The sequence below is a fragment of the Scyliorhinus canicula genome, chromosome 2 (assembly GCF_902713615.1).
Source record: "Scyliorhinus canicula chromosome 2, sScyCan1.1, whole genome shotgun sequence".
NCBI lineage: Eukaryota > Metazoa > Chordata > Chondrichthyes > Carcharhiniformes > Scyliorhinidae > Scyliorhinus > Scyliorhinus canicula.
The window spans coordinates 2,165,799-2,188,483 of NC_052147.1; the positions used below are offsets into that span (position 1 = coordinate 2,165,799).

Below are 22,685 nucleotides of genomic sequence, written 5' to 3' on the forward strand. Positions count from 1 at the left end.
CCCGCTTCGGCAGCTCACCCACCCCCGCTTTCGCAGCTCACCCCCCCCCCCCCCCCGCTTTCGGCAGCTCCCTCACCCCCCCCCCCCCCTTTCGGCAGCTCACCCCCCCCCCCCGCTTTCAGCTCACCCACACCCCCCGCTTTCGGCAGCTCACCCACCCCCCCGCTTTCGGCAGCTCACCCACACCCCCCCGCTTTCGGCAGCTCCCCCACCCCCCCTCGCTTTCGGCAGCTCCCATCACCCACACCCCCCCGCTTTCGCAGGTCACCCACACCCCCCGCTTTCGGCAGCTCACCCACAACCCCCCGCTTTCGGGCAGCTCCCTCACCCACACCCCCCCGCTTTCGGCAGCTCACCCACACCCCCCGCTTTCGGCAGCTCACCCACACCCCCCGCTTTCGGCAGCTCCCTCACCCACACCCCCCGCTTTCGGCAGCTCCCTCACCCACACCCCCCGCTTTCGGCAGCTCACCCACACCCCCCGCTTTCAGCAGCTCCCTCACCCACACCCCCCGCTTTCGGCAGCTCCCTCACCCACACCCCCCGCTTTCGGCAGCTCCCTCACCCACACCCCCCGCTTTCGGCAGCTCCCCTCACCCCACACCCCCCGCTTTCGGCAGCTCAGCCCACACCCCCGCTTTCGGCAGCTCACCCACACCCCCCGCTTTCGGCAGCTCACCCACGCCCCCCGCTTTCGGCAGCTCCCTCACCCACACCCCCCGCTTTCGGCAGCTCCCACACCCACACCCCCCGCTTTCAGCAGCTCACCCACACCCCCCGCTTTTGGCAGCTCACCCACACCCCCCACTTTCGGCAGCTCACCCACACCCCCCGCTTTCGGCAGGTCACCCACACCCCCCGCTTTTGGCAGCTCACCCACACCCCCCGCTTTCGGCAGCTCACCCACCCCCCCCGCTTTCAGGCAGCTCACCCACACCCCCCACTTTCGGCAGCTCACACCACCCCCCCCGCTTTCGGCAGCTCACCCCCCCCCCCCCCCCCCCCCCGCTTTCGGCAGCTCACCCACACCCCCCGCTTTCGGCAGCTCACCCCACACCCCCCGCTTGCGGCAGCTCACCCACACCCCCCCGCTTTCGGCAGCTCACCCCCCCCCCCCCCCCCCCCCCCCCCCCCCCGCTTCGGCAGCTCACCCCACCCCCCCCTTTCGGCAGCTCACCCACCCCCCCCCCCCCCCCCGCTTTCAGCAGCTCCCCACACCCCCCGCTTTCGGCAGCTCACCCACACCCCCCCGCTTTCAGCAGCTCACCCACACCCCCCGCTTTCGGCAGCTCACCCACACCCCCCGCTTTCGGCAGCTCCCTCACCCACACCCCCCGCTTTCGGCAGCTCCCTCACCCACACCCCCCGCTTTCGGCAGCTCAGCCACACCCCCCGCTTTCGGCAGCTCACCCACACCCCCCGCTTTCGGCAGCTCACCCACACCCCCCGCTTTCGGCAGCTCCCTCACCCACACCCCCCGCTTTCAGCAGCTCCCTCACCCACACCCCCGCTTTCAGCAGCTCACCCACACCCCCCGCTTTCGGCAGCTCACCCACATCCCTCCACCTGACTAAAATCCGTGTGTCCCCCCCCCCCCCCCCCCCCCCCCCCCCCCATGGCAACGCCCAGATCTGTTCTCTACCCCCTCAAAGAACTTATTCATCCTCACCACCATCGTGTATGCCCTAAAAACTACTTTAAACTGAATGAGGTTCAACCTCACATACAATGCATTCACCCTCCGCAGGGCCTCACCATCTCCCCTCTCTGCTCCTCCTCCCACTTACACTTCATGCCCCCCACCAGGGCGCCCTCCCAATCCATCAACTCCTTGTAGACCTCGGATACCTTCCCCTCCCCTATCTCCCCCTCAGTGGATACCTTCCCCTCCCCTATCTCCCCCTCAGCGGATACCTTCCCTTCCTCTATCTCCCCCTCAGCGGATACCTTCCCCTCCCCTATCTCCCCCTCAGCGGATACCTTCCCCTCCTCTATCTCCCACTCAGCGGATACCTTCCCCTCCCCTATCTCCCACTCAGCGGATACCTTCCCCTCCCCTATCTCCCACTCAGCGGATACCTTCCCCTCCTCTATCTCCCCCTCAGCGGATACCTTCCCCTCCTCTATCTCCCCCTCAGCAGTACCTGATCCAGCCACAAGGGGCAGCAGCCCAGAAAAGGACAGCACCTTTCTCCTTCCACAATCCTGGACCTGCAGGTACCCAAACACTCCCAGGACAGAGCCCTGCTGTTGGTTATATGCTGAAGGTCACTTTAACTCCCTTTGGCTCTGAGCTGCCTCTGGCTGCACATTTCAAAGCTATTGCTAATAAGGAATTGTCATTGTTAGTTGTCAGAGAACTTCACAGCCAAGTGAATTCTAGGGGGTACACGTGCAATGTCTCAGACGAGTATTATTGTCCAGCACTCCAATTAAACCACAAGGCCTGGAATCTTTGCCTGAACACTGGAAACGCCTAAAATCAAACTCTCTGGAGCTGGGGGTCAGGGGTGGGGCTATCCCGGCTACCAGAGGGGGAATGTGTCGATCAGGGGAGGCCACCTGAGAACGGTCTCCCTAATGATCCTGGAAGTGGTCTGGGGTCTTGGGACTCCTGCTGTGGACGGGGGTGATTGTGCAGAGTGGGGTCTCCAGTACAACTGGCTCGGTGGATGGCACGCTGAGGGCGGGCAGGCAGGACACGGAAGGGTCGGTGAAGGGTACCAGGGTGCAATTGTCAGTCCCTCTCCATCTCCGATTCCTTTCAGCAACCAAGATGGATGGTGTTGTTGATCCCGCACTGGCAGTCCTCAGGTGCTGGTGGCAGCCCAGGTGGTCAGATGCCGGAGAAGTCAGCAGCGACGCGCAGGTTGGAGGCAGCACCCCATGTGCAGAGGGTCGCCACACACCCTGATGACCTGGCCACCCATCAGGCCGAGGGGCAACCCAGAGGGGGATGCCAGCGATGGCCCACAGTGCACAGGCATCACTGGTCATTCGAGGAGATGACAGACAGCATGTTCTGCGGGAGGCTCTGCCTCAATAAGGAGACGGTGCGGCACCTGCCTTTGCAGACTTGGCACCTCGAGGGGGAGGAGGATGGCCACTCCCGGTGGCCGAATGATGGTCCCCGCAGCCCTGAACCTTCATACAACGGGTTAATTCCAGGCCTCAAGCGGGGACCTGTAAGGCATTTCCCAAGCTGCAGCCTACAAGTGTGCCTGGGCAACAGACTATACACATTTTTTTCAAATATAGAGGATCCAATTCTTTTTTTAGCGTGGCCAATCCTGCACAACCTTTTGGGTTGTGGGGGTGAGAGCCACGCAGACACGGGTAGAAATGTGCAAACTCCACACAGACAGTGATCCAGGGCCGTGATGGAACCCAGGTCCACGGCGCCGTGAGGCAGCAGTGCTAACCACTGTGCCACCATGCTGCCCTGGCAGCTGACTATATTAACTCTGACCTGGAGCAAGCCCATCAATCAAGATTCCCGGACAGTAGGATTATCCACCATCACCAGGATGCACCAGGTCCAGGGGGTAATCGATGGTACGCATGTTACCTTGTGCACACTGGGGCATCAGGGAGTGCCCTTCTTAAAACAGAAGAGGTTCCACTCCCTGAATGTTCAACTCATGTGTGACCACTACGTCCGGATTATGCAACATTCCCAGGGAGCGGGCATGACATCCTGGGACCCTTGGAGCTCCCCGGCGTCTTAGAGTACCACCCCAGGATGATGGGCTGGCTCTTGGGGATAAGGGGTACCCGCTTAGGTCCTGACCGATGATGCCAGTGTGGAGACCGGAGACCCGATATTACGAGAGCATGTTGCCACCTTGCTGTCATTGAGGGTCGCATCAGAATGCTGAAAATGTGGTTCCGATTGCTAGACCGCTCTGGTGGTGTTCTGCAGTACACCCCCCTGAGGCCTCCCCCTTTCTGGTGGTCTGCTGTGCTGTAGGGCGACGTGCTGGAGGAGGCGTAGGGTCATGCAGCCTCGTCTGAGGAGGATGAGGAGGGGCTGAACCACGAGGACGAGACCAGGGAGGAGCCGCTGCAGTACTGGAGAATGGAGGACAGGCACCGGCGAGGGGCCAGGGTGGCCCTCATCCTCGCCCCCTTCTCATTGGACCAGGCTTTGTCCGTCAACTCTCAGCTCACCCCCCCCCCCCCCCCCCCCCCCACCCCCACCCCCTATGGCCTTTGATGCCCGAGGCTGGTGTCCTCTGGGGGGCCTGGAGTCGGAGGGCCTCAGCCGACTTACTGGTGTCACTGGTATTGCCATGCCACCAAGTTCTGCCTGCTGACCTGCAGACGCACCGATGCCAGGGGGGGGGGAATCAAGGGGAGGTGGAGACCGCAGTTGTCTTCCTGGTGGCAGGCCCGGGTCAGCCTCCAGCATTCCCTCCTCCCAGATGGTGCCCGTAAGGCTCTGGGGGTCTCCATGGGAAGGAGAGGCAGCTGGAGCGAGCTCCAGAGGCCTGTGTGTCATCCGGCTTTGCCAGCCCTGCCGCCTCCCTGTCACCTGCACCATTACACGTGGAAACACCACCCACCAGTTACGCGGCACACACTCGTGCGACTCGACCAATGTAGTCTACCTCATACGCTGCAGGAAAGGATGTCCCGAAGCGTGGTACATTGGCGAGACCATGCAGACGCTGCAACAACGAATGAACGGGCATCGTGCGACAATCACCGGGCAGGAATGTTCCCTTCCAGTCGGGGAACACTTCAGCAGTCAGGGGCATTCAGCCTCTGATCCCCGGGTCAGCGTTCTCCAAGGCGGCCTTCAGGACGCGCGACAACGCAGAATCGCGAGCAGAAACTTATAGCCAAGTTCCGCACACCTGAGTACTGTCTCAACCGGGGCCTGGGATTCATGTCGCATTACATTCACCCCCCACCATCTGGCCTGGAATTGCAAAATCCTACCAACTGTCCTGCCTTGAGACAATTCACACCTCTTTAACCTGGGATTACCCCTCTCTCTGGATCTGTAATGATTTAATTACCTGCAAATGCTCACATTCCAAGCATTGTCTGGCATCTCTGACTTTGTCTATATAAATGTTTCTGGAACATACCTCTCCATTCACCTGAGGAAGGAGCAGTGCTCCGAAAGCTCGTGTTTGAAACAAACCTGTTGGACTTTAACCTGGTGTTGTAAGACTTCTTACTGTGCTCACCCCAGTCCAACGCCGGCATCTCCACATCATGACCTGCACCATGGTGTTGGTGCCCTCAGCAATGGTCCTCAGTGACTGGGCCATGCTCTGCAATGCCTCAGCAATGTCCACCTGCGTCTGGGACATATCCCTCAGTGACTGGGCAATGCTCTGCAATGCCTCAGCAATGTCCACCTGCGTCTGGGACATGTCCCTCAGTGACTGGGCTATGCTCAGCAATGCCTCAGCAATGTCCACCTGCGTCTGGGACATGTCCCTCAGTGACTGGGCCATGCTCAGCAATGCCTCAGCAATGTCCACCTGCGTCTGGGACATATCCCTCAGCAACTGGGCCATGCTCTGCAATGATTCAGCAATGTCCACCTGCGTCTGGGACATGTCCCTCAGTGACTGGGCTATGCTCAGCAGTGCCTCAGCAATGTCCACCTGCGTCTGGGACATATCCCTCAGCAACTGGGCCATGCTCTGCAATGCCTCAGCAATGTCCACCTGCGTCTGGGACATATCCCTCAGCAACTGGGCAATGCTCTGCAATGCCTCAGCAATGTCCACCTGCGTCTGAGACATATCCCTCAGCAACTGGGCAATGCTCTGCAATGCCTCAGCAATGTCCACCTGCGTCTGGGACATGTCCCTCAGTGACTGGGCTATGCTCTGCAATGCCTCAGCAATGTCCACCTGCGTCTGGGACATGTCCCTCAGTGACTGGGCTATGCTCTGCAATGCCTCAGCAATGTCCACCTGCGTCTGAGACATGTCCCTCAGCAACTGGGCAATGCTCTGCAATGCCTCAGCAATGTCCACCTGCGTCTGAGACATGTCCCTCAGCAACCTGAGGACTCCCAGGGCAACTCCCTCTTGACTGTATACCACTGTGCCAACACCTCTACTGGGTCTGTCCTGCCAGTGGGACCGGACAATCCCAGGATTGGTGATAGTGGCGCCTGGGACGTTATCTGTAAGGTATGATTCTGTGAGTACGACTTTGTCAGGCTATTGCTTGAATAGTCTGTGAGACAGCTCTCCCAACTTTGGCGCAAGCCCCTTCGCAGGGTCGGCTGTGGTCATTTCCGGTGCCTTGGTCGATTCCCAGTAGTCCACCCGGTTTCATTCCTTTTTTTTAAATATAAATTTAGAGTATCCAATTGTTTTTTCAATTAAGGGGCAATTTAATAATAATCTTTATTATTGTCACAAGTAAGCTTACATTAACACTGCAATGAAGTTACTGTGAAAATCCCCCAGTCGCCACACTCCGGCGCCTGTTCAGGTACACGGGGGGAGAATTCAGAATGTCCAAATTACCCAACAGCACGTCTTTCGGGACTTGTGGAAGGAAACCGGAGCACCCAGAGGAAACCCACGCAGACACGGGGAGAACATGCAGACTCCGCACAGACAGTGACCTGAGCTAGGAATCAAACCTGGGTTCTCAGTGCGTGAGGCAGCAGTGCTAACCACTGTGCTACCGTGCCGCCTCCTTTTTGTTTTCTGTAATGCTTGGATGCAACTGAATGCCTTGCTAGGTTATTTCAGAGGGTATTCCTATTTGTTCCTGTTTATTTCCTATTTTCCCCCCATTCTTTTATTTTTGCTGTTACCAATTTGATCCGTGGATGAGTAAGGGACCTGTGACTTTAATGCAGCCTGTATCTTTAACTCAAGCTGAAGCAATGGCCTGTATCTTTAAATCGAGGAGAAGCAATAGCCTGTGTCTTTAAATCAAGCAGAAGCAATGGCCTGTATCTTTAAATCGAGGAGAAGCAATAGCCTGTATCTTTAAATCAAGCAGAAGCAATGGCCTGTATCTTTAAATCGAGAAGCAATGGCCTGTATCTTTAAATCGAGAAGCAATGGCCTGTATCTTTAAATCAAGCAGAAGCAATAGCCTGTATCTTTAAATCGAGAAGCAATGGCCTGTATCTTTAAATCGAGAAGCAATGGCCTGTATCTTTAAATCGAGGAGAAGCAATGGCCTGTATCTTTAAATCGAGAAGCAATGGCCTGTATTTTTAAATCGAGAAGCAATAGCCTGTATCTTTAAATCAAGCAGAAGCAATGGCCTGTATCTTTAAATCGAGAAGCAATGGCCTGTATCTTTAAATCAAGCAGAAGCAATGGCCTGTATCTTTAAATCGAGAAGCAATGGCCTGTATCTTTAAATCGAGAAGCAATGGCCTGTATCTTTAAATCGAGGAGAAGCAATGGCCTGTATCTGTAAATCGAGGAGAAGCAATGGCCTGTATCTTTAAATTGAGAAGCAATGGCCTGTATCTTTAAATCGAGGAGAAGCAATGGCCTGTATCTTTAAGTCAAGCAGAAGCAATGGCCTGTATCTTTAAATCGAGAAGCAATAGCCTGTATCTTTAAATCAAGCAGAAGCAATGGCCTGTATCTTTAAATCGAGAAGCAATGGCCTGTATCTTTAAATTGAGGAGAAGCAATGGCCTGTATCTTTAAATCGAGAAGCAATGGCCTGTATCTTTAAATCGAGAAGCAATGGCCTGTATCTTTAAATCAAGGAGAAGCAATGGCCTGTATCTTTAAGTCAAGCAGAAGCAATGGCCTGTATCTTTAAATCGAGAAGCAATGGCCTGTATCTTTAAGTCAAGCAGAAGCAATGGCCTGTATCTTTAAATCAAGCAGGAAGAATCCGGAAGGGATTAGTGTGACTCAGTTTGACTGACCTGGCTGGCGGCCAATGAATTGGCTCAAATGTCTGTGCCCTGTCCGGTGGGCAGTGGTAACTGGTTCTGGTCCCACTGACATGTTTCTCAGTGTCACCAGGCTGGATGGAGTTTGTTTCAGTTTGGATTCTGCGATCTGGATGGAGGAATCGAACCAACTCACTCCAGGAATATCCAGTTAACACTCAGCAAACGGCCACTGTGAGAATCTGTGACTCTCTCCCTCTCTCGAGAAAAGGCAGTGCCAGCAGAGACCAGGATCTGATAACTTTCTCTAAGAGCAGGTTGGTGTCAAGCCAGAGGCCTCCCATGGAAAAGTTGTGAGTAAGATATACCGCCGAGCTGCTCAGAATATCATTACTAGCTGTAGACCAGAGACTTTAAACCATACTCATACTGTGAAGAGAGTGCACTGAAGGATTCATCCTCTGAAGCAAGAACTCTTACCCTTTGACCTTAATCCTTATTATTTTTAGTTCTTTACACCCCTCTGTATTTGTTTCTTGTGTGTGGGGAGAGGGTGGGACAGTTAAAGGGGGTGGTTGGTTAGCTTGCTGTTATCCAGCTGCATATGTCATCTTTATTCCTGATATACAGAAACAGTGATTGTGTTTCAACTTACAAACCTTTCAAACCTTACAAAGATTCCAGGGCTTTTCAGAAGAATTATTGGTTAATTGACTTGTGTTGTGACTCTGGGGAACGTGGGGCTGGAAGTGGTTGTGCACTAGCCCAGGGTGCACAACAGACTCTGGGGAACGTGGGGCTGGAAGTGGTTGTGCACTAGCCCAGGGTGCACAACAGACTCTGGGGAACGTGGGGCTGGAAGTGGTTGTGCACTAGCCCAGGGTGCACAACAGACTCTGGGGAACGTGGGGCTGGAAGTGGTTGTGCACTAGCCCAGGGTGCACAACAGACTCTGGGGAACGTGGGGCTGGAGGTGGTTGTGCACTAGCCCAGGGTGCACAACAGACTCTGGGGAACGTGGGGCTGGAGGTGGTTGTGCACTAGCCCAGGGTGCACAACAGAATCTGGGGAACGTGGGGCTGGAAGTGGTTGTGCACTAGCCCAGGGTGCACAACAGACTCTGGGGAACGTGGGGCTGGAAGTGGTTGTGCACTAGCCCAGGGTGTCGTAACAGTATTTAAGAGTTAATCACATTGCTGTGAACCAGTTGGGCTTTACAACAATCGATAATGGATTCATGGTCATCATTAATTCCAGTTATTTCCTGGAGAAGGTGATGGTGAGCTGCCTTCTTGAACCAATGCAGTTCCTGTGGTGCAGTTACGCCCAGTGCTATTAGGGAAGGAGTTCCAGGATTTTGACCCAGCGACAGTGAAGGAATGGTGATAGTGTCAGGATGGTGAGTGGCTTGGAGGGGAACCTGCAGGTGGTGGTGTCCCCATGTAACTGCGGCCCTTGTCCTTCTAGGTGGTACAGGTCACGGGTTTGGAAAGTGCTGTCAAAGGAGTTTTGATGAGTTGTTTTAGTGCATCTAGTAGATGGTATATTATACAGCTGCTACTGTGTGTCAGTGCAGGGAGAGCGGATGTTGATGTTTGTGTATGAGGTGCCAGTCAAGCTGGGCTCCTTTGTCCTGGATGGTGTCGAGCTTCTTGTGTGGTTGGAGCTGCGCTCATCCAGGCAAGTGGAGAGTATTCCATTACACCCCTGAGTTGTGCCTTGCAGATTGTGGACAAGTTGTGGAGAAGACCTGATGGGCCAAAAGGCCTTATTCTGCTCCTGTATCTTATGGTCTTTTGGGGAGTCAGGAGGGGAGTTATTCTCGGCAAATTTCTAAGCCGGTGCAATTTGTTAATGTGGTGGAATACGCCCCAATTACCTGGATGAGTGCAGCTCCAAAACACTCGAAGCTCAAAAGCATCCAGGACAGGGCAGCAGAAGCATTGTAACATTGCCTCCTGCAATTTATCTGAATCACATATCATTCCAACTTGGAAATATATCATCATTCCTTCACTGTCGCTGGGTCAAAATCCTGGAGCTCCCTCCCTAATAGCACTGTAGGTGTACCTACACAACATGAACTGCAGTGGTTCAAGACAGCAGCTCACCACCACCGCCTTATCAAGGGCAATTGGCAATGGGCAGTAAATATTGCTCTTGCCAGAGATGCCCATACCCATTGAAAGAATTTTTTAAAATCCAATCGGGGCAGGACACCGAGGGATCGCTACTTGCTAATATTTGATTTGATTAAAGTTAACCTGGCATCAGTTACCATTTCAATCTCACATGAAACACAGTCTTTTCTGATGGTGAACAAATTAGTTTGGGAAAATGCAGGATCTTTCTTCAGATCTTACCGGGAGGTCGCAGATGAGATCCTGTCGACTGATGCAGAGTTGAGTGTCTGAAGGTCGGGGTGGGCAGTGCATATCGGGTTCAAGTTTTTGTTTGAGGTCTGAAGGTTCGGAGTGGTAAACATGTTTCCTCTGCTTAGTGCTCCACTTGCCAGGTTCATGTTGGATAACTGTGAGAAAAATACATCCACAATCATTGAGGGCAACATTATCACCTGACAAGTGCACACACCGGCCCATATTTTGATACACTATTAAAATACTGCATTCAATAAAAAAAAGAATGAGACAAAATCGATGTATCTATGTGGGAAATGGATGTGTTGTCAAACTGAAGAGCTTTAGAACACAGAAGCCTTTTTTACCCCCTACTAAGACTTGTGAGATTGTGAAGTTTGCTGCTAATATTAGGGACTAAGACAAAGACCATGCTAATGGTATATGTTCCCAACAAAAACAGAAAATGTTGGGCAATCTCAGCAGGCCTGACAGTATCTGTGAAGAGAGAAGGGAGCAAACGTTTCGGATCTGGATGACTCTTTCTCAAAGTATTTGTTTCCAGATAGGGGAGTCGTCCCCTACAATTTAAGCTCTTTGTGGTGTACATCACCAAGGTGGTTGAAGTAAACGGCAAAGGGGGAGTTCGATGAGTTCATAAGAAAGACGTTTATTCAGCATAACAGCAGCATTTACACCCTGTTACACATCTCCGGGTCCTCACTCCTGTCTGTGACCTGTTACACTAACTCACAGACCAATCGGTACTAGGGAACAATCACCTCCAGCAGGATGAGTCTCATGCGGGTTAGAACACTCCTTCCACCCACACCCCACCCCAAAGTCTGAAAACTTGCTCAAAAATGACCAAGAAGAGGACGGAGAGAAAAAACTGACAACAAAGTATTGTGACAACAAAGTATTGTCCAGAAGATGGCGCCGGAGCGAGGCGACTCTCTGCGAGCTCTCCCCAACAGATCCACTTTTTACTTAACTTATACTCGATCTATTCCCTTTTCCTCGTTCTATTCCCTTTTCTTCCCATGTACTTAATGATCTGTTGAGCTGCTCGCAGAAAAATACTTTTCACTGTACCTCGATACACGTGGCAAACAAATCCAATCCAAGAGGACAGAAAAACCAGTACAACAAACCTCAATGGCCCAACGACAACAACAAAAACAAGCTTTTCGGGCCCAACAAGGTGCCACAAAAGCAGGGGAACAGGATGGACCGGCATATAACCCGCCAAAGTGGGGGAACAGGATGGACCGGCATATAACCCGCCAAAGCGGGGGAACAGGATGGACCGGCGCACAACCCGCCAAAGCGGGGGAACAGACGGACCGGCGCACAACCCGCCAAAGTGGGGGAACAGGACGGACCGGCATATAACCCGCCAAAGCGGGGGAACAGGATGGACCGGCGTACAACCCGCAAAACATTACGTCCGGCCCAACACCCCCACCAACCACACAAGGGGTAAAGCTGCTAACAGCCAGACCTGGGGACAGTGTGCACAATGGCGTCTGACCCATTGACCCAAGGCATTACCGGCACAGCGCAACTTTCAGCCACAAGGGGGCCAGGTGGGGGAGGGGGAAGGATCATCAGATAATGCCCAACTCTGCATCCCATGTACCCCAAAAACATTCACCACGTTGGATATATCCAAGAGGGTGCTGGACGTGGCCCTTGTGACTAATGGGATCAAAGGGTATGGAGAGAAAGCGGGAGGAGGATATTGAATTTGCATGATCAGCCATGATCATATTGAATGGTGGTGCTGACTTGATTGGCCGAATGGCCTAGTCCTGCACCTATTTTCTATGTTTCTATTAACTGGACAGATACAGAAAATAATCAGACGGTTTAATGGAATCCTGGTCTTTTTTGGTATAAGCAGGTAAAAGTCATGCTACAACTATGCAAAACTCTGCTTATACTACATCTGGTGTTACTGTGAGAAAATATTGTGCCACACCTGGGGAAGGATATATTGGCCATAGACCATGTAGATTTATCAGAACAATACCTAGACTCCAAGGGTTAATTTAAGAGGAGAGATTACACAAACAAGGGTTGTAATCACTGCAATTTGATCAGAATGTCATGGTGTTATGCGGGATTTCTGCTATTTCAGGATTCCAGCACTCAGCGATGTTGTGTTTGTTGCTTTGGATAACACAGGCTGCTACTTGATGCAGTCTTAACTAAAGGATGCTCCAGACTCTGAAATGAGTTCAACATGTTTATTGAACTATTAACACAGTTCTCAAATTAGTTTGACTCTCTGCTAATCTAACTGTAGTAACTCAGTCTATCTTTACCAGCTTGCTCTAAGCCACGTGCTGGGGTGTGATGCTGCTGATCAACCCTGTCAAACTCTCTAGATGTCTGTCTGTGGAAAGAGGCAGAGCCTGTGTGCCCTGTCCTTTAATATGGGTCGTGTAGTGCCTCCTTGTGGTTATGCCACCTCTGGGTGTCCTGATGACCCATTGGTTGTGTCCTGTTGTAATGACCCATTGGTTGTATGTCTGCATGTCATGACATCTGTAGTGCTCCCTCTAGTGGTTTCTTCATTGTGGTGTATTTACATTAACCCATTGTGTATACAGTGCTGCATATCACTACAGGCAACATCACCGAGAACATACAGGACTGAAATTAGGAAGTTTACACACAAAGGGAGGTAGGAATTTGGAACTTGCTTCCGCAAATAGCAGTTAATGCTACATCAACTGTTAATATTATTATTATTATAAATATTATTACTACTAATACTATTATTAATAGTATTAATTAATGTTAATACTATTATTATATCAAATCTGTGATTGATACACTTCTGTTAACCAAAGGCATTAAGGGAAATGAAGTTATCCATGATCTGATTAAATAGATGCAGAGATGTGAAGAGTTAAATGGCCTCCTCCTGTTCCTATGTTGCTAAGGAGACAATGTCCTGCCATCCGGGTTATGTAAATATTAGGCGTGAAGACCCCTTATGTGACCTGCAGATGTTCAGTACACCCACTTTCTTCTTCTCATTTCATGCTCGCTTCTGTACTGAGGATCATCAGCTGTCACCTGGCCACCAATGTGGCCGTCTCACCATTGTCACCAGCTCATTTTCATTCAGTGACTGTGTTCCGCCTCCCCCTCACCCCCTTGTGTTCATTCAGTGAAGGAAGGAGAGAGGGAAGTGGGGAAACAATTCACTTTCACACACACCAAATTTGCGTGAGATCTTCAATCACACCATTAGAATTGAACCTTGGAGGCTCAGAACAGGAGGGGAGATGAGAATGGTCCTTGTTCATGGCTCAGAGACTAGCTCCCATTTCCTTTCATTCCTCCTGTCCTTCACATCAAGGCAGCATTTGACAGTGCCATCAAGGAATTCGGGCAAAATTGAAGTCAATGAGGATCAGGAGGAAAACTCTCCACTGATTGGAGTCACATGCTGCAAAAAAAACAGGAGCAGAAGTTGGCCATTCAGCTCGTCGAGTCTGTTCCTCATTGAGCTCGTTTTGTCTGCTCTGCCATTCAACTCGTTGTGTCTGCTTCTCATTCAGCTCGTTGTGTGTGTGTGTGTGTGTGGTAGTCACCACTGTTTGTATAATGCGTGTATTAGAGGTAATACGGTACGGCTCCTGTACTACAGGTGCAGGGGTAGATCCCTGCCTGCTGGCTCCGCCCAGTAGGCGGAGTATAAATGTGTGGGCTCACCGAGCTGCAGCCATTTGGGCAGCAGCTGCGGGAGGCTACACATCTCTGCTTAATAAAGCCTCGATTACTCTCTACTCTCGTCTTGTCGTAATTGATAGTGCATTAATTTATTAAGCAGAGATAATACAGCGATGGAACTACGCATCAAGCCAGATCGCCTACAGCTGCACCCTCAAGCAGACAACGCCGCGTCGGCCTTCGACCACTGGCTACCTTGCTTCGAAAGCTACTTCAGATCAGCAACTGAACAGCCCTCAGACGCACAGAAGCTTCAGATCCTGTACTCACGGGTGAGCTCCGAGATTTTTCCCCTTATCCGGGATGCACCCACTTACCCTGAAGCTATGGAGCTTCTGAAAGGACACGATATCCGGCCTCTACGCCAGGTACCTCCTATCCATGAGGCAGCAACTCCCCGGTGAGTCATTAGATGATTTCTGGCATGCCCTGCACATCCTGGCAAGAAACTGCGATTGCCAGGCAGTTTCGGCCGTGGAACACTTAATCAGGGACGCTTTCATTACAGGCATGCAGTCGGCGTACATCCGCCAGAGCCTATTAGAAGCCGGTATGCTCGACCTTGCGGCGACCAGGCAACTCGTGAACTCACTAACGGTAGCCTCCCGCAACATACAGTCGGACGCCCCCGACCGTACGGCATACACCCCCGACCGCACACCGCCCTCATGGACATCGTGGGCCCCACCAGCAGCCGCCCCCAGCCAACCCCAAGCCTGCACCACGTGGCAGCCAGCCAACCCCGGGGGGCCCAAATGCTATTTCTGCGGGCAGACCGAGCACCCCCAACAACGCTGCCCGGCGCGGAGCACAACCTGCAAGGCCTGCGGAAAGAAGGAACATTTCGCTGCAGTGTGCAGCGCTGTATCCAGGCCCATTGTTCCTGCACCCCCGCACATGCGACCCGTGGACCATTTCTAATAGCAGCTGCAGGAGACAACACATCTCTGCTTAATAAAACCTCGATTCATAAGTGGAGAAGGTGCTGGCTGAGCAGGAGGAACATCAAACTGCGGTGGAGTTGGAAGTGGTGATGCTGAGAGGCCAGCAGAAGGTGGAGGACCGAGAGAATAGGTCCCGCTGGCAGAATTTGAGAATCGTTGGTCTGCCGGAGCTTATTAGAGATAAAGTCTCTACTCTCGTCTCGTCGTAATTGATAGTGCATCAGTCTGTTCCTCCATTCAGCTCGTCAAGTCTGCTCTGCCATTCAGCTCGTTGAGTCTGTTCCTCCATTCAGCGCTGCAGCAAAGTTCAAACACCTCAGTCCGCCACCAGTCCTTTCCTTCCAGCATAGTCCATCGCTTCCTCGGGCGGCTCAAAATAAAAATGTTGCTCCTCATACGTGACCCAAAGACGGGCCGGATACAGCAGTCCAAACTTAACCTTTTTCTTGAAAAGGGTCCACTTTATCTGGTTAAACCCTGCTCTTCTCCTAGCCACCTCCGCACTCAGATCCTGATAGATCCGCAGGATACTATTCTCCCATTTACAACTCTGTGTCTGCCTGGCCCACCGTAAAATAAGCTCCGGCAGACCAACGATTCTCAAATTCTGCCAGCGGGACCTATTCTCTCGGTCCTCCACCTTCTGCTGGTCTCTCAGCATCACCACTTCCAACTCCACCGCAGTTTGATGTTCCTCCTGCTCAGCCAGCACCTTCTCCACCTTCTGGATCGCCCGATCTTGGGCATCCAGTCTGAGTTCCAGCCGTGCAATCGATTCTTTAATCGGGTCCAAGCATTCCTGTTTCTGCTTGGCGAAACCCTCCTGAATGAACTGCATCAGCTGCTCCGTTGACCGCTGGGTCGTCGAGCCAGGATCCCGGTTGTGTGCCAAACTTTCTCCCACTGCAGCCTCAGCCCAAGCCTTCTCTGTTCACCTATTTCTTACTTTGCGAGTACTTCTGGTCCGCCTCTCCATGCACTGATGTCGGAATCCACGCCACAATTGCCTCCACCATCAATTTACCAAATCAAGTCCGACAAAAAATCGAGGGGGAAAGGTCCAAAGGTCCGGCCCGAGCGGGAGCCACCAAATGTGCGACCTACTCCTTCATAGCCGCTACCGGAGATCCATCGAGCATCTATTATAAGAAGCAACATGGTGCCCACGAATAGCCTCACAAAATCAACGGGTAGTTGCACCCATGGTCGGCCTGGCACTCCCAGGGGTGCATTAAGGCTGCAGACAGCAATATTTGCTGGATTTGACATTGTTCACATTGTTTGACCAGATTCTCTGTCGGTATACATCCCGGGTCACCACACATTACTGTGTGCGAGCATCTTCGTCTTTGCCATCCCAGGATGAACACAGTGTAACCTGAAATAATATGTTTCTTGCGGGAGTGCGAATGACCACCCTTCCTCCCCATAATAATATGCCGTCTTCACAACTTGACTCGTCTTTTCTTATCTGAAAGGGTCTAAATTACTCAGACCTGTTATCATGATTGCAGCCTTGGAGGAACATATGCTTAACTCCAAATAATACGGGGTCGTTCTGAGTCCAAAGTTTGATCTTTCTCACTGACCTGGGCAATGCATCGAGAATGTTTAGAGCAAGAACAATTTGCTGTGCTGCTGGTGGAGGCGGTATACTTTCTCGTAGGGGAAGGCGACTTAAAGCGTCCACATTTTATGTGTGTGTGCCTGGCCTATGCTGATATGTATACTTGTGCGCTGTTAATAGAGCCTTGCATTGGACCCTAGCTACTGGAAAAATGACCTTATCCTCCCCAAATAAGCCCAACAGGGGGTTTGTGGTCAGCATCCAATAAGAAGTGCAGTCCATAAACATATTGAGTTTGAGTTCAGACTCAACATTCTCCTGTAAGACATAGGGCACAGGTCGGGCCCTGTAAAGCTTGAGTGTGGCCTCAGGATCCACCTAAGTCTTTGCCATCAGGCCCTGTATCTTGCCTAGCTCGTCTTGGAACTCCTCCTGGTATTTGTTTAAGTCATGAAAATCTGCTTTGAGAAGAAGATTTCGAGCCAATTTAATCTAATCTGCCGAAGCCAATCTTGGCACATTAAACTTGGCCCTTGGTCCCCCACTACTATTAGAGGCAACTGAGCTAACTGGTGCTGATAATCACGGGCATTGTTGTTGTTCCTTAAAGCTTCCCCAGTGGACATGCCTAGCCTGGCCGTCATGCTCAACTTCAGTGGCTGGACCCCACTTTCAAATAATGATATGTTTGTTCCCCTACAACTGTAACACTGCTCACCTCCATTTTGAATGGATGATGAGTATTTACCATCAATATGATCGTTATTGGGGCTATCCTGTCCACCTTAATGTTGTTTAACCTGAGACGGCACAGTGGTTAGCATTGCTGCCTCACGGCACTGAGGACCCAGGTTCGATCCCAGCCCCGGATCACTGTCCGTGTGGAGTTTGCACATTCTCCCCGTGTCTGTGTGGGTCTCACCCCCACAACCCAAAGATGTGCAGGCTAGGTGGATTGGCCACACTAAATTGGCCCTTAATTGGAAACAAAAATTGGGTACTCTAAATTTATATTTAAAAAATGTTGTTTAACCTGAATACTTCGGATCTATTTTCAGGATCATTCTCACCCGTGTACTGGTGTCTGAATTTTTTTTTTGTTGGCCCCGGGAGGTTCTGCCTAGTATTGCACTCGTTCCTAATGTACCCCCTCATATTGCAGGCATTACATCCAGCTTCCCTGAATTTACATCTCTCTTGGGTATGATCTCCCCACACTGGTAGCATTCCTCATTGCTCCTGGTGTATACTCTGTTGTGACTACCAGCAGCTTCCTGCCAAACATGCTGGACTTCACCAGCTTGCACGCTTTGCAGTTCATTCCCCACTCACCCCCCGTCACCAGCCCCCACCCACCCCCAACCCACCATAGCCTCGGCAATCTCTAATGCCTTCTTTATGGTAATCCTTGCCTCTAATAATTTATTTTGCATGTCTGTGTTGTTAACAGAACAGACTAGCCGGTCTCTCAATATGTCGTTGAGCGCAGACCCGAGCTCGCACAGTTCAGCCATTTTGTCTTGGGTGTGCCACGAATGCCGCCATTGTCTCCCCTGGGGGCTCTCATCGTCAAATTAAATTTGTACCTTTACCGACGGCTTTGGGTTATAATGTCCCTTGACTAATTCCGCAAGCTCCTCCAAATGTTTTGGAGTTGGGGTCATCTGGAGAAATCAGCCTCCTAATCATGTTAGAGGTCGGGGGTCACACAGGCATTAATTGGATTACCCATTGCTTCTCTTCATCTCCCAATGTCATTTGCCGTTAAAAAAAAAATAGCACTTGACATATAGAACCCACTGCTCTGTGTTAGGGAGCCATGATGTGGAGATGCCGGCGTTGGACTGGGGTGAGCACAGTAAGAAGTCTTACAACACCAGGTTAAAGTCCAACAGGTTTGTTTCAAACACGAGCTTTCGGAGCAGTGCTCCTTCCGGACTTTAACCTGGTGTTGTAAGACTTCTTACTCTGTTAGGGACGAATGGCTCACATTTTCCAAAAAGGATCATCTTGACAATTAGGGATGAGCATCAGATGCTAGCCTCGCCAGCCACACCGATGTCCCAATAATGAATTTTTTTAAAAGGTGGGCGGATGCAGGATGAATCATGAAGAAGGACAGGAGGGGTTAGGGGGTGGCTAAGAGGGGTTGAGGGACCTGGTGAGAAAGCAGGTAGATGGGTGAGGTTGAAGGGTATGAGGAGGAGATGGTAGGTGGGGTTGAGGGATATGAGGAGATGGGCAAGTGGGGGGCGAGGGAGGGAATGGGTCAGTGGATTGATGGATATGAGGAGGGGATGGGCAGGTGAAGTTGGTCTGCAAAAAAAATAAGGCTGATCTAATTGCATCAAATAACCTTTTTTGTTTCCTGTTCCTAAAATAGACATTTTTTGATTTTGAAGAGCTGTTTTTCCTTTCAGTATGTCTAGACTCCAACACCTTTGGGATCTTTCATTATAGCAGCCATAACTACGGTATATTAAAGATAGGGGCTGTAGAAAACAGCTTGCTGCAAGGAAAAACCACTTGGCTGAACAAAACTGTTCTGTGCACAGTTCATAAATGGACCCAACCCACCCAAGATCAGTCTAATTTCTTCCAAGCCATTGTGAATCAGGCATATTAATTAATATCTCTGAGTTTCTGAGTTTCCCTTTTTCAACAAGGAGTCCTTTTGTAAGGTATCACTTGATCGCGAGTTAACCACTTTTTTCTGGCAGGCAGCTCCAGGTTTGGAGTGTTAGGATGTGGGTTTGTGCCCACAGCTATCTGAACGGTGAACTCCCAATATTAAACATGTGGCTGGGGGAAGGTGCCAAGGGAAGGTTAGGCAATACCTCACAAGGAGGAAACCCGAGAGGGATCAACAAGCCCATTCCTAGGACCTCCTGGTACAGGTTATAGAAAGTCCTTGCATCTCAGGAAAGGGGAGACTGCTCAGAGAAGGGAGGGGGAAACATAATGAAATTACCACCATCAGGATATCAATACCAAGCCTGCATTAAAACAGAGAAAGCTGTGTAATTTCACAAGGGAATGCATTCACAGGCTTCAAGTACACTGAATCACAAGTGCCGTGATGTCATTACACGGACAAGGACTCACCATTTTGTACACAGCAAGATCTCAGTTGCAGCAATGAAAGAGAAGGACCATTCTGTCTGCTTTCACTGACATTAATGTGGATGGAATGTTGCCCAGAAGAGCCTCGCTGCTGCCCTTACTCAAAATACTGACTACACCTTTGTGTTAATAACACCAAAGTCTCATCTGCCGGCCTTCGCCCCATAACCCCTGATCAGAGGAAGAGACAGACAATGTTTCCAATACTGGCGAATCTGCAGTACTTTATCCATGGCTGTTTGAAGGTCCTTGTCAAAGAACAAAGAAAAGTACAGCACAGAAACAGGCCCTTCGGCCCTCCAAGCCTGCGCCAACCATGCTGCCTGTCTAAACTAAAATCTTCTACACTTCCAGGATCCGTATCCCTCTATTCCCATCCTATTTATGTATTTGTCAAGATGCCCCTTAAATGTCACTATTGTCCCTGTTTGCCTCCCTGAGGAAACAGGTGGTGGCCTTCCCGCTGCTGCCGCCATGGGGGATACAGGACAGAGTCGTGTCCGGTACCTGGGTGGGGTGGGGAAGGTGTCGGATATCTACCAGGAGCTGGCGGAGGACTTCAGTAAGGCCTTTGACATGGTCCCTCATGGCAGACTGGTACAAAAGGTGAAGTCACACAGGATCAGAGGTGAGCTGGCAAGATGGATACAGAACTGGCTAGGTCATAGAAGGCAGAGAGTAGCAATGGAATGATGCTTTTATGATTGGAGGGTGGTGTTCTGCTGGGATCAGTGCTGGGACCTTTGCTGTTCGTAGTATATATAAATGATTTGGAGGAAAATGTAACTGGTCTGATTAGTAAGTTTGAGGACGACACAAAGGTAGGTAGAATTGCGGATAGCGATGAGGATTGTCAGAGGATAGACAACATATAGACAACATCCACTGCCCTACCTGCATCAATCACCTTTGTGAGATGTTTAGCCTGTTATCCAGGCTATCTACACACCCTTCTCCAGACTCAACATCCACCAATTCCTTCTCCTTGGCGAATACTGATGCAAAGTATTCATTCATTTAGTACCTTGCCCATTCCTCTGGCTCCACACATAGAGGGCGAAATTCTCCCATTGGGAGACAAGGGGCGCGATTCTCCCAGACAGGGAGAAATCGTAAGGCTGGCGTCAAATCCGGGCGGGTTTGACGCCAGCCTCCCCCTCCCCGACCAGGAACCGATTCTGGTCCCCGGTCGGGGCTAGTATGCCGCGGCCGTGAACTCCGGCATCGCGGGCTTAACGAATTTTATTAAGCCCGCCTGCCAGAGTTTGCGCCGGCTGTTGCGTCACATGACGTCAGCCGCGCATGCGCAGATTGGAAGACTCCAACCCGCGCATGCGCGGATAACATACCCGCGCATGCGCGGGCCGGGATGCCCCTCAGCCGCCCCGCGAATGGATACTGCGGGGCGGCGGAAGGACAAAGAATGCGCGGGAATCGGACCCGCTGCCCGCGATCGGTGCCCACCGATCGCCCTTGGCACGGCCGTGGTACTGCCATGCCAATCGGTGCCATGGTTTTCAAAATCGGGACTTTACGGCCGTTTTTACGAACGGCCAGACCAGGTGTGTTTGCCGTTCGTAAAAACAGCCGTAAAGGGCTGGGAACTCGGCCCATCGGCCAGCTGAGAATCGCTGCTGGCCGTAAAAAAACGGCGGCAGCGATTCGTGTCGGGAGTCGGGCGTGGGGGGGGGGGGAATAGCGGGAGGGCATCAGACTAGCGTGGCCGTAAAAATTTACGAACCCCGCTATTCTCAGCACCGTCGTGAGTGCGGAGAATTGCGCCCTAAGTGTCGACGGCGGAGTGAAAACCGGAGTGTTTCACTCCGGCGCCGGAGGCCGCTCCTCACCCCATATTCTCCCACCCCCAGGGGGCTAGGAGCGGCGCCGCGTACATTACACGGCCGGCGTCGCATAAATAACATCACCCGCACATGCGCAGGTTGGCCGGTGCCAACCCGCGCATGCGCGGTTGCCGTCCTCCCCGCGGGCGTCCCGCAAGACATGGAGGATTGATCTTGCGGGGCGGTGGAGGAAAAGAGTGCGTCCGTTAGAGACGCCGACCCGCCGATCGGTGGGCACCAATCGCGGGCCAGACCCCTACTGAGCACCCCCCTGGTGCTCGGTCCTGCCTCCCCCCCCCCCCCCAACAGGCCACACACGCAGCGTTCGCGCGCTGTTCACGCCGGCAGCGACCAGGTGTGGTTGGCACCGGCTTGAACCCGTCGGATTGGGCAGGCTGCTCGGCCCACCTGGGCCGGAGAATCGCCGCTCGCCTGCTACAAACGGGGAGTGGTGATTCTCCAAGCGGATTGATTCATGATCTCATAGTTAGGGATCCTCTCGGAAGGAGCGATCACAATATGGTGGAATTTAAAATACAGATGGAGGGTGAGAAAGTAAAATCAAATACTAGTGTTTTGTGTTTAAACAAAGGAGATTACAAGGGGATGAGAGAAGAACTAGCTAAGGTAGACTGGGAGCTAAGACTTTATGGTGGAACAGTTGAGGAACAGTGGAGAACCTTCCAAGCGATTTTTCACAGTGCTCAGCAAAGGTTTATACCAACAAAAAGGAAGGACGGAAGAAAGAGGGAAAATCGACCGTGGATATCTAAGGAACTAAGGGAGAGTATCAAATTGAAGGAAAAAGCATAGAAAGTGGCAAAGATTGCTGGGAGATTAGAGGACTGGTAAATCTTTAGGGGGCAACAGAAAGCTACAAAAAAAGCTATAAAGAAGAGTAAGATAGAGTATGAGAGTAAACTTGCTCAGAATATAAAAACAGACAGTAAAAGTTTTTACAAATATATAAGACAAAAAAGAGTGGCTAAGGTAAATATTGGTCCTTTAGAGGATGAGAAGGGAGTTTTAATAATGGGAAATGAGGAAATGGCTGAGGAACTGAACAGGTTTTTTGGGTCGGTCTTCACAGTGGAAGACACAAATAACATGCCAGCGACTGATAGAAATGAGGCTATGACAGGTGAGGACCTTGAGAGGATTGTTATCACTAAGGAGGGAGTGATGGGCAAGCTAATGGGGCTAAAGGTAGACAAGTCTCCTGGCCCTGATGGAATGCATCCCAGAGTGCTA

The 22,685-nt window shown here is 51.6% G+C and overlaps 1 protein-coding gene across 3 annotated transcripts in view; it reads right to left on the reverse strand.

Annotated features, from left to right (window-relative positions):
• ttll5 (tubulin tyrosine ligase-like family, member 5) overlaps positions 1-22,685 on the reverse strand; it is a 509,143-nt gene that overhangs the window by 231,132 nt on the left and 255,326 nt on the right. For all 3 annotated transcript variants that reach the window (XM_038821737.1, XM_038821754.1, XM_038821747.1), the window contains exon 28: positions 10,216-10,382. In XM_038821737.1, coding sequence (XP_038677665.1) covers positions 10,216-10,382 — 167 coding nt within the window. The remainder of the gene's footprint in view (positions 1-10,215; positions 10,383-22,685) is intronic.